Here is a 16,940-nt window from a genome sequence, read left to right as displayed (position 1 = left end):
GACACCACGGAATATTATTCAGCCACAAAAAACAGGTCAGCAGAGAGCAGTGGCTCATGCCTGTAATCCCAGCACTTTGGGAGGCTGAAGCAGGTGGATCACCTGAGGTCAGGAGTTCAAGACCAGCCTGACCAACATGGTGAAAACCCGTCTCTACTAAAAATACAAAATTAGCTGGGCATGGTGGTGTATGCCTGTAATCCCAGCTACTTGGAAGGCTGAGACAGGAGAATCACTTGAATCCGGGAAGTGGAGGTTGCAGTGAGCCGAGATCGCACCATTGCACTCCAGCCTGGGCAACAAGCGTGAAACTCCATCTCAAAAAAAAAAAATGAGATCATGTCCTTTGCATGAACATGGATGGAGCTGGAGGCCATTATCCTTAGCAAACTAACGCAGGAACGGAAAACCAAATGCCGCATGCTCTTACTTGTAAGTGGGAGCTAAACAATAAGAACACTTAGACACACAGAGAGGAACAACAGACACTGAGGCCTACCAGATGGTGAAGGGTGAGAGGAGGGAGAGGATCAGGAAGAATAACTAATGTACTAGGCTTAATACTTGGGTGACAAAATAATCTGTACAACAAACCCCCATGACACAAGTTCACCTATGTAACAAGCCTGCACTTGTACCCCTGAACTTAAAAGTTTTTTAAAAAAGAAATACATGGTCAGGCGCTGTGGTTCATGCCTGTAATCCCAGCACTTTGGGAGGCTGAGGTGGGTGGATCACCTGAGGTCAGGAGTTCAAGATCAGCCTGGCCAACATGGCAAAAACCCATCTCTACTAAAAATACAAAAAGTAGCCGGGCATGGTGGTGTGTGCCTTTAATTCCAGCTACTGGGGAGGGTGAGGCAGGAGAATTGCTTGAACCCGGGAGGCGGAGGTTGCAGTGATTCAAGATGACACCACTGCACTCCAGCCTGGGCAACAGAGTCAGACTCTGTCTCAAAAACAAACAAACAAACAAAAAACCATTTACTCCTGCCTTCTGAACCAATGATTCTATTTTTAAAAACATAAATCCTGCTGGACAGTGGCTCATGCCTGTAATCCCAACGGTTTGGGAGGCCAAGATGGGAGTATCGCTTGAGCCCAGGAGTTTGGGACTGGCCTGGGAAACATAGGGAGACCTTGTCTCTACAAAAAAAAAAAAAAATTAATTAGCCACTCATGGTGGCAAGCACCTGTAGTCTCAGCTACTCAGTAGGCTGAGGTAGGAGGACTGCTTGAGCCCCAGAGGGAGGTCAAGGCTGCAGTGAGCCATGATCATGCCACTGCACTCCAGCCTGGGGAACAGAGACCCTGTCTCAAAAAGAAAAAAAAATAACAGGCCAGGCACAGTGGCTCACACTTGTAATCCCAGCATTTTAGGAAGTCAAGACAGAAGGATCCCTTAAGCCCAGGAGTTCAAGACCAGCCTGGGCAACACAGAAGATCCCATCTCCATAAAAGTAAAAAAATCACACACACACCGGCCGGGCGCGGTGGCTCATGCCTGTAATCCCAGCACTTTGGGAGGCCGAGACGGGTGGATCACGAGGTCAGGAGATCGAGACCATCCTGGCTAACACGGTGAAACCCCGTCTCTACTAAAAAATACAAAAAACTAGCTGGGCGAGGTGGCGGGCGCCTGTAGTCCCAGCTACTTGGGAGGCTGAGGCAGGAGAATGGCGTGAACCTGGGAGGCGGAGCTTGCAGTGAGCTGAGATCCGGCCGCTGTACTCCAGCCTGGGCCACAGAGCGAGACTCCGCCTCAAAAAATAAAAAAAAAAAATCACACACACACCAAAAAAAGAAATCCAGTGGAAATAACCCTAAATCTAACAACTCTTAAAACCTTTTTTGTGGTGTTATTTACCTCAAGGGGAAGAAAAACTTTAATTTCAAACCGAAGGAGAATTCATTACATTGTGGTTCATCTGAATCTGCAATATTGCATGGCCATTGAAAAATGCATCGAACAACACAGGAATGATCTTCTATCCGTCAGCGGGAAGGAGTGACCAGGAGTTGCACATAGAGAATCCTCACCACCGTTGGAAATCATCTGACAATCCACCACAAATAACCAGGGAGCGAGTGGGCAATCAGGGGGGGCCTGGCTGTCCTCAGGGGACACCTCTCCAGTGGAGACATGGCAAGTGGCATCGTGGCAGTGCTGGAGGGACCAGGACGATCCCGAGGGAAATGAGATGGGGCATTCGGGAGGGGAGGCAGAGGACTGCTGCTCCCACTGGCCCTTCGCGTCACTCACTTAGAAACCTGGGTGAGAAGACCTGGAGGCCTTGCTGCCCAGCTGACGGGGACAGATGAGCACTCCTGTGATGGTGGAACGATGCCGGCGCAGCGCCCTCCTCCTCCATTAGTGGGGTGTAGGGGCCTTTCGGAGAGTGTTTGACCGTCTCTATTTCAACATTTCAAATGCACACAGCCTTTGACCCGAGGACCCCCGTCTGGGATATCCTACACAAAGAGACAGGGTGCCTGCACAGGCCACCCACAGCAGCAGCGTCTGTGGTCACAGAGAACTGGGAACAGTGCTGCCTGCCTGGGGCCCCCACAGGAGGAGCCCAGCGTTGAAGTGTGCCAGGGAGAGCTGCAGATGAGGACTGATGGGGAATGCCAGTGAAAATGGATGGTTAAGGGGCAAAAGTCAAGTTGCGGAACAGCACAATCCTGTGTAGGTGGACCAAAAATATACACAGACAAACACACAGACAAACACACAGATCTCCATCAAAGTTCCAGAGAAAACCCAAGAAAACGTTGACCGTGGCTGCCTTTGGGGAGGGGGGCCGGAGGCGTGGCCCTTAAACCTTGCATCCTCCATGGCATTTATAAGTTTACCATGAGCACGTGCTGTTGAATCCGTAAGAAAAGTGGGTTTTTACTCATCCTGTTTTGAATACAGACACTGAGGAAGTCTTGGCAACATGCAAACATTGCTGGTGGTGGTTCCCTTGTTTATAAACTTCTCCTTTTATGCAGGAGCTCAGTGCTGGTTTTCCCCACCCCAGTCCTGCTGAGGGCTGGTCCTGAATGCAGCGTCCCACAGCCCAGGTACGTTCCCAAGCACATGCTGAGGCCCAGAGCATCAAGGGTGCACCACACGCTGCCACTGAAGTGGCAGAGTTGAGGGTGGCCTTGCCCTGGCCCCTCCCCACTGCCAGCCTGGGCCACACTGAGCCTGCCCCACACCCTGTGGCAGGGGCTCCAAGGCCCTCTGTGGAAGGCCTGCTGGCCTCAGGTTGAGGCTCCTCCCAAGACCTGTGTCCAGCAAGACCTGGGTTTGCCAAGGTGACCCAACGGCAGGGGCACTAGCCATGGTCATGGAGACCCTGCCCTGACTCAGCCCCTGACAAGGGTCCCTCTGGGGACTGCACAGCCTGGGCAAGGGTCGAGGGTCTGCCCCTCTCCTGTCCAGCCCTGAGGTCCGGCCCAGGGTGATTCCTTCTTGGGGAGGAGGATGGCAACACAGCCCGGCAGGCAGCCTGTGGTGGTCTGCACACACCAAACAGATTGGGCCCTTTTGCAGCCACAGTGCCTGGGCCTCAAAAGTGCTGGGAACGGGACCCTGCACGTGGCCCAGTGCCATAAGCGCAGGTCTGCCCAGCTAACGCCCTGTGGTGAGCGTGGGGCTCAGTGGCTGCTGAGGGAGATGCAGAACCTGGGGCCTCGCACAGCATGGCCCCCAGGCACCGGGTTCCCCAACCACACTGTCCCCGTGCCTCCTGGTGAGGTGCTCTCACCCCTCCTGGTGAGGTGCTCTCCCCCCAGCTCCCTGCGAGGAGCCCCTGCCTGTTGCCGGAGACTGAAGGTGTGGGGATGCTGCCATGGATTCCCCTCTTTCCTTCCAGACACGCTCGCTCTCAGGCTTGTCCACGGAGCTCCGAGCAGGGCCTGGGGCCTGGTTGCGGAGAGCACCTCCTGCACGCTGCGCCTGCTCAGAGTGCACATCTGAGGGTGGTGGCCGGCGTTTGGGAAGGACTCAGGGAGCGACCAGCCCAGCGCAGGTGCTGGAGTGCCCCCTGGTGAGTGGCAGAGCTGGCCTCCTGGGCATGGCTCGTGCTTGCAGACAGCAGCGTTCACAGGCACTGGCGAGGCTGCCTGCTCCATCGTCCAGGACCAGGCAGGCTGACCACGTCCCTTCCCGGCCCAGCCAGGTGGGAAGCTGAGGTTGGCCGTGGGAGTCCCAGGAAATGCTGTGTCCTCTGTCCTCTGCCCATCATCCCAATGAAGAGTCAAGGGCACAACTGTCAGCCACACCCCAGATCACACGCAGGAACGGGGAATGTATTCCCAAAACTTTTAGAATAAAGCCTACTACTTTGCAGAAAGTGATCAAACCCTATATATATATTTTTCAATAAAAAGCCACAGAAGGTTGGAGTCAATACTATGTGGTGAGTGGATCATGGCCCCACACTCCCACCCCCCAGGGACAGGTGCCCACTCGTCCCCACCCGCTCCCCTGGCCCGCTCTGGGGCCTCCCTGGGGTGGGACCTTCCTACCACGGGGCTGGCCTAGCTAGCTCTGGCCGGGGATGTGAGTGGATGGGACACAGCACCCATGGGACTCGTGTGGCTGGTCTGACACGCCCCTCGCCCCTGACCCAGGAGGAGAAGAGACGCACGCAGCAGAGCAAACTGCCAGCCAGGCCCAGCCTGGAAGAGCTGCCTGGGGCCCTGGAGGCCCACAAGCCTGCACGCCACCTGCTCTACCCCTACGGCGGCACCTCCATGACTGCAGCTGACCACGCCCACTTCACCGGAGTGGGCCTGGAGGGGAAGGGCCTCACCTGAGGGCAACAGCAGAACCCACCACCTGGGCTTGCTTTACTCAGACCTGAGGGTGTGAAAGGTGCCCGTGACCTCCCGCATCAGGGAGCTGCCCACCCCCTTCAACGCCCAGGGAGCAGATACCCGACGACCCCCCATCCACCAGGCTGGACCCTTGGGCCATGTGAGCCAGGTGGTGCCTCACCTCCACTCCCGGGGGAGCCGGCCTCGGGGTAGGCGGGGGCCCTGGGTGGGAGCAGGTCGTGGCCACTGCCCTCCTGGCAGCTCTGGCTGAGCAGCCGCCGCAGCATCTGATTCTCCTTCAGGAGGCGCACCTGCTTCTTCAGGTCTGCGTTCTCGCTCAAAAGCCGGCTCATCAGCTCGCCGCCCTCAGCCATGGCGGGCGCGTCCCTTCTCGTCCCTCACGGCTCCTGCAGCCCCATGGAGGTGGGAGCCCAGAGCCCACAGGCACCACAGAAACAGCCCGGGCATGGAGTTCCGTAGCCACCGCCGCCTTCTGCGCCTTGTGATGTCACTGCCCTAGTGATGAGGTGCCCGGCACCCCCGCCTGACCCGGCGATGGCTCGTGGCCCCGTTGAGGCCGTGAAGCTGGAGGCCCGTGGTGTGCACAGGCAGCCACTCCCACACCACGACCGGGGCCCGAGAATGCCAAGGACATGAGGCAGGTACGGGATGTCGGGACTGCACTCCAAGGGGGCGTCCAAGCCTCTCCCCAGTGAGCGGCCCAGCGAGGGTTGGGCGTCCACCCTGTGTGGAGTCCTCAGGCTGGGTGGGGACGCTGCCTTCACCTGAGTAACACGTGGGCTGCACTTCCCACAGGACCTGCCCAGGACACAGGGATCCCAGTGCAGTTTCCTGTGGGCCCCGGCACCCAGGGCGGCATCTGGTGTGCATCAGGGCCCATCCTTGGCACCCACATTTGAGAAAGGAGGGGCTGGTGAGGGCAGCTGGAGGAGACCAGTCTGGGGAGGAGACCAGCCTGGCAGGGGAGACCAGCCTGTGGTGGGGACCAGCCTGGTGGAGGGGACCAGCCTCGGGGGGAGACCAGCTTGTGGAGGAGACCAGCCTGGCAGGGGAGACCAGTCTTGGAGGGAGACCAGCCTTGAGGGGAGACCAGCCTGGCAGGGGAGACCAGCCTGTGGTGGGGACCAGCCTGGTGGAGGAGACCAGCCTGCGGGGAGACCAGCCTTGGGGTGAGACCAGCCTCGGGGGGGAGACCAGCCTGGAGGGGAGACCAGCCTTGGGGTGAGACCAGCCTCGGGGGGGAGACCAGCCTTGGGGTGAGACCACCCTCGGGGGGGAGACCAGCCTGTGGGGCAGACCAGCCTGGGGAGGAGACCAGCCTGGGGAGGAGACCAGCCTGGGGAGGAGACCAGCCTGGGGAGGAGACCAGTCTTGGGGGGAGACCAGCCTGGGGGGAGACCAGCCTGGGGGGAGACCAGTCTTGTGGGGAGGAGACCGGCCTGGAGGGGGAGACTGGCCTGGGGAGGAGACCGGCCTGGCAGGGAGACCACCCTGGGGAGGAGACCAGCCTGGGGCAGCCCCACCATGGGCCCCACGATTGGCCCCACATGCTGAGGGGCGCTGGGTGGCCCTGAGGGCTGGGCTGGAGGCCACCTGCTGACCTCACTCCCCAATGAGAAGGGTCCAGCAGTGCCTGTCCACCCCTCGGACCACGAGCGCCCATGTCTGAGACACCAATTGTTCCTGACTGCACTGCTCCTGCCTGCACCTAACTGAGGACGGCCCCAACCCATGGCCACGGCCTCTCGGGCCGTCACGCAGGGCTGTGGCTCACAGGGTCCTGCTAGAGTAGGCGCTGTCCTCGGTCAGTGTGACCAGCTTGAAACCCACCCTGACTCCCCGCTTCTCCAATTACTTGGGGAAGTAAATCACCTCAGTGTTGTTTCTTGGCTCCGAGAGTCTTGTTTTATCAGCAGCCGGGATGTAACAGAAGGGTCATCTCATCCTCGTGGGAAGGGACGTAGTCCAGAAAACACAACCCACTGGGCCGGCCACACCTCCAGCCCTGTGACGGGCACCCACCACCACCAACCCAGTGGGCCGGCCACACCTCCAGCCCTGTGACGGGCACCCACCACCACCAACCCACTGGGCCGGCCACACCTCCAGCCCTGTGACGGGCACCCACCACCACCAACCCAGTGGGCCGGCCACACCTCCAGCCCTGTGACGGGCACCCACCACCAACCCAGTGGGCTGGCCACACCTCCAGCCCTGTGATGGGCACTCAGGACCACCAACAACCCAGTGGGCCAACCACACCTCCAGCCCTGTGACGGGCACTCAGGACCACCAAGGGCACTCACGTGCAGACGTCCCCAAGGAGACCACCACCTTCATTCAGCCCGGGCGGCCACATTAGGGCAACGTTGCTTCCAGGAGAGAGTCTCGAGTCAGGCTTTGTGGAGAATGGAGGTTGCCATACCCCAAGCGTTCCTGACACAACCCAACCCGTCTGGCTGCACCACAGGGCTCACACCTCAGATCAAGACAACGGGGGCCCAGACACAGCCCACTGACGAGGGCATGCCCCTGCATGTCCAGGATGCAGGGCAGAGAGAGAAGTCAGGGGTGAGTCACAGATGCGCCCCCCACTCTGAGCCCGACGGGGCCCTGAATGGCTTTTCCTGCCCTGGCTCCTCCCATCATATTTTAAATGCCATCTTCTTCCCGCTCCAAGGAAGCCTTCTCCTGACATCACGTACTCTCCAGCCACGGACCTATCAACACTCTGACAGTTTTCTGATCTTGACACATTATCCTTTTAATATAGCACTGGATTCAATTTATTAATATCTTAAGTATTTTTATGCTCACAGGGGAAATCAATCTGAATCTCCCTTTCTTGTGATGTCTTGGTCTGGCTTTGGAACACTGGCCTTTTAAAATCAGCTGCAGGGGTTCCATGCCATTTTCTGGGTGTTCCTCCTTTTTTTTTTTTTTTTTTTTTTTTTTGAGACAGAGTCTCGCTCTGTCGCCCGGGCTGGAGTGCAGTGGCCGGATCTCAGCTCACTGCAAGCTCCGCCTCCCAGGTTTACGCCATTCTCCTGCCTCAGCCTCCCGAGTAGCTGGGACTACAGGTGCCGCCACCTCGCCTGGCTAGTATTTTTTTTTTTTTTTTTGTATTTTTTAGTAGAGACGGGGTTTCATCATGTTAGCCAGGATGGTCTCGATCTCCTGACCTCGTGATCCGCCCGTCTCGGCCTCCCAAAGTGCTGGGATTACAGGCTTGAGCCAACGCACCCGGCCGGGTGTTCATTCTTAAACGTCAGAATTCACCTGTGAAGCTACCTAGAACTAGATTTCTTCTGGGAAGGTTTTAAATTTCTAAATCAATTTATTAAAAGACACAACGCTACTGACAGTTTCTATTTTTCCCTCATGTGCGTTTTGCGGACAATTGTGGCTGTCAGGTAGTTTGTCCGTTTCCTGTGGTTGTGGAGCCCGGGCATCAAGCTTTACACCCCACAAATTCTAATGTCATGTTTTTATTCTCCTTCAACTTGAAATATTCTCTGGTTTCCTTTGTGCTTTTGTCTTTTTCAAGACTGTTTTTAGAGGAGTTTTAGGTTCTCAGCAACATTGAGAGGAAGGTACAGAGATTTCCCCACTCTCTGCCCCAACAAATGCACAGCCTCCCCTATTATCAACGTCCTGCACCAAAGTGGTACCTTTTTGAGACAAGGTCTCGCTCTGCTGCCCAGGCTGAAGGGCAAGTGGCATGATCACGGCTCACTGCAGCCTCAAATTCCTGGGCTCAAGAGATCCTCCTGCCTCAGCCTCCCAAGCAGCTGGGCCTACAAGTGCGCACACCCACACTCAGAATTTGTCACGGCTGATGAACCTACATGGACACATCACCACCACCCAAAGCCCACAGTTTACAGTGGGGCTCACTCTCGAGGCTGCACATTCTCTGGCTTTGGACAAATGTATGATGACCTTATCCACCGCTGGTGTCAGGCCGGAGCAGTTTCATTGCCCTAAAAATCCTCTGTTCACCCCTCCCCCGGCCCTGACCTCCAGCAACCGCTGACTTTTTACTGTTTCCACAGTTTTACCTTCGAGAGTGTGATCTAGTTGGAATCACAGTATGCAGCCTTTTCAAACTGCCTTTTCCACTTACTAATATGCACTTAAGGGTCCTCCGTGTCTCTTCATGGCTTGATAGCTCATTTCCTCTTAGTGCTGAGTAATATTCCACGGTCTGGCTGCACCGAAGTCTACTCACTCATTCACGTACGGAAGCACATTTTGGTTGCTTTCACATTTGGGTAGCTATGAATAAACAGCTATCAGCCTCTGTGTGCAGGTGCTTGTGTGGACTCCTTTGGGTAAACACCAAGCAGTGCAATTGCTGGATAGATAGCGAGAGTATGTTTAGTTTTGTCAGAAACCACCAAGCTGTCTTCCACAGCGGCTGTGCCTATTCAAGTTATCAAAAGAGAAGGAAAAAAAAGAAATTAAAAAAAATAATAATAAACAGTGGCTTCACCATTTTGCATTCCCGCCAACGGTGAGTTCCTGTTACTCCACGTCCTCACCAGCACTTGGTGGTGGCAGTGTTCTGGATTGTGGCCACTCCAATAGGTATATTGGTCGTTTTAATTTGCATTCCCCTGATGACATATGATGTGGAACATCTGTTCATATGCTTATTTAACAACTGGGTATCTTCTTTGGTATGGCGTCTGTTAAGGTCTCTGGCCCATTTTTTCACCAGGTTGTTTTATTGTTGGGTTTGAAGAGCTCTTTTGGATACTGATCCTTTGTGTTTTTCAAATATATTCTCTCAGTCTCTGACTTGTCTTTTCATTTTCTTGACATTCTTTGCAGAACAGAAACTTTAATTAATTATGTATTTTATTGAGACAGGGTCTCACTCTGTCACGTAAGTTAGAGTACAGCGGCGTAATCACAGTTCACTGCAGCCTCAACCTCCCAGGCTCAAGCAATCCTCCCACCTCAGTGTTCCAAGCAGCTGGGACAACAGGCATGCACCACCACACCTGCCTCATCTTTTGATTGTTTTGTACAGATGGGGTTTCACTATGGTACCCAGGCTGGTCTCCAACTCCTGGGTCCAAGTGACCCTCCCACCTTGGCCCCTCAAAGTGCTGGAATTACAGGCGCGAGCCAAAAATGTATCATGTTAGTGAAGCCCAACCTATCGATGTTTTCTTTAGTGGATCATGCCTTTGGTGTCATATCTAGAGTCACTGCCAAACCCAAGGTCACTTAGATTTCCTCCTACGTGATGTTCTAGGGGTTTTATAGTTTTATGTTTTACATTTAGGTCTCTGATTCATCTTGAGTGTGTCTAGATGTGAAGGGTATGTCAAGGTTCATTTTTTTTTTTTTTTACAAATGAAGTTTGGTTGTTTCAGCATCATTTGTTGAAGACTGTCCTTTCTCCATCGAACTGCCTTTGCTCCTTTGCCACTGACTTTCAATTTAGTTTGACTCCACTGTGGTGGGGAAGGATGCTCTGTATGACTTCCATCCTTGCTGACATCCTGACACTCAGCTCCTGAGCCAGCTATGGTCTACCTTAGCACATGGGCCCCAAGCTCTTGAAAAGCTGTGTGCTTCACCACTGTTAGGTGAGGTATCCTCCAAAGACCACTCGCTTGTGTTGGTTGATGTTCAAATCTCTATCCTTATAGATCTCATGTTTATCAGTTGCTAAGACAAGTACGAAAAGCTCCCATTAAAATTGTGTTTTCATCTCATTCTCTTCAATTCTGCCATTTCGCTTCATGTATTTTGAAGCTGTTACTTAGTGCATATACATTTAGGGTTGTTATGTCTTGATAAATTGATCTTATCATTATTGTCTCTTTACTTATTTCTGGTACCATTCCTTGTCCTACGGTCTATGTTGATATTAAAAACATCAAGAGTCTGAAACTTTACATCATAGCAAACAAAGAAAACCTAATATGACGCCAGGGAAAAGATTTCAGAATGTTCAAAATCTATTCCTGATAAAAATCATCTGAATTCAAAAATTTTTTGTGAGTTACTCAGGATAGTGAACTTGATTTTTAATCACACTGAGGCAAATATCCCCCTCAGACAGAGGCTGCACAGGTGCAGCTGCCATCTCCTCTTGGTGGTCTCCTTTGTCAAGAGCACGTCAGGGTGATGAGCCATCGGGGACAGTCACCCTCACAGCACCCAGAGAAGCCGACGGGGAAGGAACAGACTCCTCTGCATCGTGATCCAATTGTGAACAAAAAGTCCTCTTCGTGGAATAGGAAAAATACACGCCCTCTGAACAACGGGAAGACTGAGGAAAGATACACGCCCTCTAACAACGGGAAGACTGAGGGCAGGGATACTGTCACTGAAGTCCTGCATGTGTAACACACCGAAGAGGGCAGCGGATAGCTGTGTCCTGTGACTTGAAGGCCACTGTGAAGGAAAACAACGCAGTGAAAGAAAGTTCCTCCTATGTGGACATTGTATCACATTTATTTATCTTCCTGGATATGCTTATGGCCTTTAAAAGATATTAAAATAGGCTATGCTATTATTTCTTAAAATATCTATTTTCCCTCAGGTAACTGGAGATGCAGCCTGCTACTCCTCATGTCGCTCCTGTTCCCTGAACCAGGCTGGGCCTCCAACTCGCCCCACAGGCAGGTGAGGCACAACAGCCAGAAACCCCAGATCTGCAGTTCTCCCCAGGATGAAACGAAACACAGTGTGACAGGCTTCTGAAAAGGGAATCAATGTCTGTTTATTAAGGTAGTTGCTCATAAAAGTGACTTTCAATAACATTTTCACTATGAAAATGGATTTACATTTAATTTCTGGAAAACTGTTTTGTACAATGATCTGACCATGGCTAGGAGTACCAGGGACAGCAGCCTCTGCTCAGGGCAGACTCTGTGATTCACTCTCTGTCCTGCTGCTGCCCCACGTGAGGCAGAACACGTGGGCTGAGGAAAAAAACAGCATGTGCAAACCTGACAGATGTCAAGGGTCCCACCACAGTTCCTTCAGCGAAAATAAACCCCAGTTTTAAGATGTGCAGAGAAGTGTTGACACTGAACAGGCAGCTGACCAGGCCCTGCAGGGCTCTGAGCAGGCAGGTGAGTCCCAAGGAGAGTCAGTGACAGCAGGTGGGGCAAGGGAGCTGGACAGGAGACCCCAGAGGGTGCGGCGCCTGGGTGAGAGCCCTGCACCCTGCACCAAGGCAGACGGGTGGCCCTGAAGAACTCTGGGCGGGAAATGACAGGTTCCGAAGGTGTCCAGACGCAGACCTCCACTGCCCGAGGGAGGGCAATTAGCCAGGGGGAGAGGCCAGGGGCTGTCAGCTCCCAGGAGGCAGCAGGGAGGAGAGGAAGAGCAGTTAAGGAGGCGTAGGGTGTGCTTTGGGCAAGGCAGCAGGGGTAACAAAGCTCTCAGTGACTCCTCCCAATAGCCAGGGGAGAAGAGTGACAGTCTCGGGTGGTCCTGAGCATGTGAGCTGCTCATCCACATCACTCAAAGGCAAAGCCAGGACCTGAACTTCCCATCCCAAGCCCTACATCCATGCAAGCCAGACCAGACTGGGTCAGAGGCTAGAAGGGAGCTCACAGGATTACCTGGGGAAGCCTCGACCCAAAACCTGGCCCTCGCTCCAGCCCAGAGCACCTGCCTGGGCGTGAGACTGGCAGCAGCTGTAGGGGTGCCCTGGACATATGCCGGGCTCCCAGGGTGCTATACCTGCCCAGTCAGCCCAGGGAGTGGTGATGGGCTGGGCGCTGGCTGTCCCTGTATATAGCAGTGCCTCGCGGCAGTGACCACGACTGCTGCCTGCCCCTCACCCCTGGTTACCCTCGGCCTCCCCTGTGCATTTCTGTGACCATAAGACTACTGTAGGGCCGGGCGCGGTGGCTCAAGCCTGTAATCCCAGCACTTTGGGAGGCCGAGGCGGGCGGATCACAAGGTCAGGAGATCGAGACCACAGTGAAACCCCGTCTCTACTAAAAATACAAAAAATTAGCCGGGCGCGGTGGCGGGCGCCTGTAGTCCCAGCTACTCAGGAGGCTGAGGCAGGAGAATGGCGGGAACCCGGGAGGCGGAGCTTGCAGTGAGCCGAGATCGCGCCACTGCACTCCAGCCTGGGCAACAGCGTGAGACTCCGTCTCAAAAAAAAAAAAAAAAAAAAAAAAAAAAAAGACTACTGTAAGCCCTGTGGGCACCTCACAAACCACATTCCACACAGGTGGGCTCACGTCCCAGGGGCATGGGACTCCCTGCTGCACAGACTTGGGACATTCCATGACAGCCCCCGCATACGCAGGTGAGCTCATGACTCGGATGTGGGGCTCCATGACACCCCCCCCATATACAGGCGAGCTCAGGACCCAGGGGCATGAGGCTCCCTGCCGCACAGCCTCAGGATGCTCCATGAGCACCTCACACTGGGCTGTTCACGGACGCACACCGTACATGCCATTGTCACAGGGCTGCCCTCGTGTCCCTCAGCCCAGCAGACAGAAGGTGCAGGAAAGCAGGCTGCCCAGGGCCGACCCCAGCCCAAAGCCCACTCGACACTCAGGAATCGCACAGGCACAGCTGCTCCTCTCCCAGGAACTCAGCGATTGGTCGGAAAAAACCCTCCTAGCCTCACTGCCTCGAGGAGACCCTGCCCAGAGGTGGCAAAGGCGCTGTGCCCCCTTCCTCACCCAAGCCCAACAAGCTACTCTCAGAAATGAACCTACAGTGAAAATTAAGAGTCTAAGCCACCCACCCTGTCCCCATCCCTGCCTCCAGCCTGGTCCCCAGATTCACATCCATGAGGCAGAGGTGGAGGGGCTGGAGCCCGAGACAGGCTTATGGGAGGGCTCCCCTACCCGGCCAGGACCCCGTGGCCTCAGTGGAACACACAGAGGGCACCCAGCAGGCAGGCATGTTCTTAGGGGTGGCCAGCAAGGGCTCTCTCAGGGTACAGCTGGGAGAAGCGCCCGAGGGTCCAGATGGGGAAGACATTCCTGTAGCTCGTGTAGGAGATGGCACAGGACTTGTTGAAGACCCCGGAGATGTTTTCCTAAAAGAACACGGAGAAATAAACACAAAGGCTCACCAGTCAGCTGAGGGCTGGTCCCTGAACTGTAGCCCTGGCTGTTGGCTTGGCTGACTTGCGGGTGAGTCAGCCTGGAAAGGGCTAATTAAGCGCACAGGAAAGCAGGTCGTCCATCCCGCACCAGTCACGGCACCGTCAGTCCAGCTCAGACTCCCCACCCTGCAGCAAACCCTGAGCCGGGGTCACCAGCCCCTCACGACCACATCAGCTTCCACCAACTCAGCCTCATCCCGGGGGAGGGCGGTCGGCCTCACGTGACCTCATCCCGGGGGAGGGCGGTCGGCCTCACGTGACCTCATCCCGGGGGAGGGCGGTCGGCCTCACGTGACCTCATCCCGGGGGAGGGCGGTCGGCCTCACGTGACCTCACCCCGGGGGAGGGCGGTCGGCCTCACATGACCTCATGACGCCCACACCACAGGGACTTCCAGCTTAGTGAGGGGCCACTGGGTCGTCTGGAGCCGGAGGGTCTGTCCTGGAGCAAAAGGGCTTCCCGCCCACTGGCTTCTCCCATCCAGCTCCTCCCCCAGCCAGAGCATCACTTGAAAAAGCAGCAAGATCTGGACTTTAGGACCCAACCACCTGCCACAGACCCGCCACCAACTCTGGCATTCACTGGCAGAGCTGACGCCTCCCAAGTGTCCAAAATACCCCAAAAAGGACACAGAGCAGGGGGACGTGGAAACAGCCGCACACACTGGAGGTCGGTGCTGGGCCTCGTGCGCTCAGGTCCCTGGCGGCGTACCTGCGGCCAGTCGCCATTGGGGAGCTGTTTCTCAAGCAGACACCGGATTCCTCTCTCCTGTGCCTCGATGTCAGGATGCCTGGAGGAAGAGGAGGCTGAAACACACCCATTGTGCATGCCCTCCAAGCATCATCCTCACCCTCACACAGCCGAGCATAAGGGCAAACCCTGGAATGCTGCAGTGAGCACGGATGCATCTAAATTGACGCCCACAGGCCCTGCCAGGTGCAATCAACACCTCGGGCTCTTGCCACACCTTCTTCCTAGGCGCCCTGAGAAGCGGAGCCACAGCGATGACAGGCTGGGGACACAGGCCTCCTCAGGCCTGCCCTGGTGTTCCCCCCAGAAAAGGAGGCCAAGCCTTGTTCCCACCTGGGCCACTGGTCCTCATAGGCTTCTGGAGACCCACAAGAGCTCACGCTTGCTTGCTTGCCATGATGAGACACCAAGAAGGATCCAGGGCTCAGTGGGCCCAGCTCAACTGTGGGTCCGTGACTGTCCTGCCCTCAGGGGTCCCCCAGACCCCGCAGCTCCTGCTCAAGCTGACCTACCCTAGCTTTCAGGGCTTTAGGAAGATTCCCCAAATGATCAAACCTAATAGGGCAGCACAGACGGGACGCTGCGGGTGCATCTGTATGTGTGTGTGCACAGGTACCTGTGCATGCGTATGTAAGTGTGTGCATACATACATGTCTGTGTGTGACCCAGATGGGATATTGCGGGTGCATCTGTATGTGTCTACGCAGGTGCCTGTGCATGCGTACGTGTGTGCATAGACCTGTGTGTGCATCTGTCTCCATGTACCTATGTCTGTGTGTGGCACAGATGGGATGCTGTGGGCGCATCTGTATGTGTTTACACAGGTGCCTGTGCATGCATATGTACGTGTATGCATAGACCTGTGTGTATGGCATCTGTCTCCATGTACCTATGTCTGTGTGTGGCACAGGTGGGATACTGTGGGTGCATCTGTGTGTGTGTGGACACAGGTGCCTGTGTGTGCATGCATACGTGTGTATACAGACCTGTATGTGCATCTGTTTCCATGTACCTATGTCTGTGCATGGCACAGACAGGATGCTGTAGGCACATCTGTACGCGTGTGTACACAGGTGCCTGTGCATGCATACGTGTGTACAGAGACCTGTGTGTGCATCTGTCTCCACATACGTCTGTGTGTGCACATCAGTGTGTGCAGGTGCATGCCTGCATGCATGTGCGTGTGTGTGCACCTGGCACATATGTGGCTCAGCACCAGCTGTGGACACAGGAGGGCCACAGAGAGCAGCTGCTGTGACCGTCATCACTACCATACCAGGAGGCAGCACTCTCATCGCAGCCCACCTCGCTGTTTCCATGGGTCCCTGATGCCCTTGCTCTTCCACCGACACTGCTAATGGTGGGTGGTTCACTTCTAAGAGGCGAGCCTCTCTGCAGGGCCCCACTTGATGAGAGCAGCCCACGTCCTTGCCCCAGGAACCGGGCACATGGCTCTTGTAGGTGTCTGTTCCCAGAGTGGCAGCTGAACAGCCCGTGGCCCACAGGCCTCCCCGCCTGTCTACATTCACTCAGCCCAGGCCACCTGCTCACAGCTGAGTGTCCCTCCTCCACCCAAACCCAAGGCTCAGGGACGGGTCCCGTCGTCCCTACCGAACGGCCATCAGCCCCATCAGGGCCCAACATGTGTTGTGGATCTGGGACTGGGCGCTCTGCACATAACGCCGCTCCTCACAGGACTCAAAATCCTCCCCCCAGCCTCCGTCTGCCATCTGCCGGGACAGGAGGAAGTCACAGGCCCGGGAGACCTCTGCACAGGCAGTCCTGCAAAGACCAGAGACAGGAGACACATCACACCAAGGAAGGTCCCAGACCCCTGGCTTCTCACCCTAGCAGGCTGCCTTAGGGTATGGGGAGGAGCCGCCCTACCTAAGGGCCATAGGCCACTACTGAAACCCCTGAGCTTGACTTCTGCAGATGTGAACTGGGAACAGATGCTCCTGCCTCCCCGAGTCGCTGGGAGGACAAAGGGACATGCCAGTGCTGCGGGTGGCCTCACAGGTGCGTCAGGCTCAGCGAAGTCTGCAGTGCTTGGGAGCAGCGTCTCACAAGCTGCCCAGCCAAGCACGGTGCTCCACACCCCTAAACATCCACACGGCAAAGAGTGGGGCAGCTGGAGACAGCGCTGGGACCCAGCCAAGTATGGTGCTCCTCACCCCTAAACATCTATGCGGCAAAGAGTGGGACAGTTGGAGACAGGGCTGGGAGAGAGTGGGGCGGCTGGAGA

At 55.5% G+C, this 16,940-nt stretch overlaps 2 protein-coding genes and 2 pseudogenes across 7 annotated transcripts in view; all 4 read right to left on the bottom strand.

Annotated features, from left to right (window-relative positions):
• Nucleotides 1–9,171, bottom strand: part of SPATC1L (spermatogenesis and centriole associated 1 like) — a 30,491-nt gene extending 21,320 nt beyond the window's left edge. The window contains exons 1-5 of the mRNA XM_028845211.2: nt 8,960–9,171; nt 8,505–8,630; nt 7,140–7,205; nt 6,706–6,838; nt 4,994–5,631 (exon numbers count right to left, since the gene is read on the bottom strand). Of these exons, the coding sequence (XP_028701044.1) occupies nt 4,994–5,186 (193 nt within the window). The 5' untranslated portion in view covers nt 5,187–5,631; nt 6,706–6,838; nt 7,140–7,205; nt 8,505–8,630; nt 8,960–9,171. The remainder of the gene's footprint in view (nt 1–4,993; nt 5,632–6,705; nt 6,839–7,139; nt 7,206–8,504; nt 8,631–8,959) is intronic.
• A 2,385-nt stretch (nt 9,172–11,556) lies between these two features.
• LOC144339577 (uncharacterized) lies at nt 11,557–13,203 on the bottom strand (annotated as a pseudogene). The gene is made up of 2 exons (XR_013414750.1): nt 13,008–13,203; nt 11,557–12,741 (listed from the first exon to the last, which is right to left on the bottom strand). The product of XR_013414750.1 is annotated as an uncharacterized LOC144339577 (transcript).
• Nucleotides 11,557–16,940, bottom strand: part of LSS (lanosterol synthase) — a 36,808-nt gene continuing 31,424 nt past the window's right edge. For all 4 annotated transcript variants that reach the window (XM_077995292.1, XM_077995293.1, XM_077995294.1 and 1 more), the window contains 4 exons: nt 16,307–16,477; nt 14,657–14,735; nt 13,011–13,876; nt 11,557–12,699 (listed from right to left, as the gene is read on the bottom strand). In XM_077995292.1, coding sequence (XP_077851418.1) covers nt 13,745–13,876; nt 14,657–14,735; nt 16,307–16,477 — 382 coding nt within the window. In that variant the 3' untranslated portion in view covers nt 11,557–12,699; nt 13,011–13,744. The remainder of the gene's footprint in view (nt 12,700–13,010; nt 13,877–14,656; nt 14,736–16,306; nt 16,478–16,940) is intronic.
• LOC106997207 (uncharacterized) lies at nt 15,103–16,155 on the bottom strand (annotated as a pseudogene). Its single transcript, XR_003727829.2, has one exon. The product of XR_003727829.2 is annotated as an uncharacterized LOC106997207 (transcript).

This window comes from Macaca mulatta, chromosome 3, assembly GCF_049350105.2.
Source record: "Macaca mulatta isolate MMU2019108-1 chromosome 3, T2T-MMU8v2.0, whole genome shotgun sequence".
Lineage (NCBI taxonomy): Eukaryota > Metazoa > Chordata > Mammalia > Primates > Cercopithecidae > Macaca > Macaca mulatta.
Note: the sequence above shows the minus strand (reverse complement) of the source record. Positions and strands in the feature narration are given on the sequence as shown.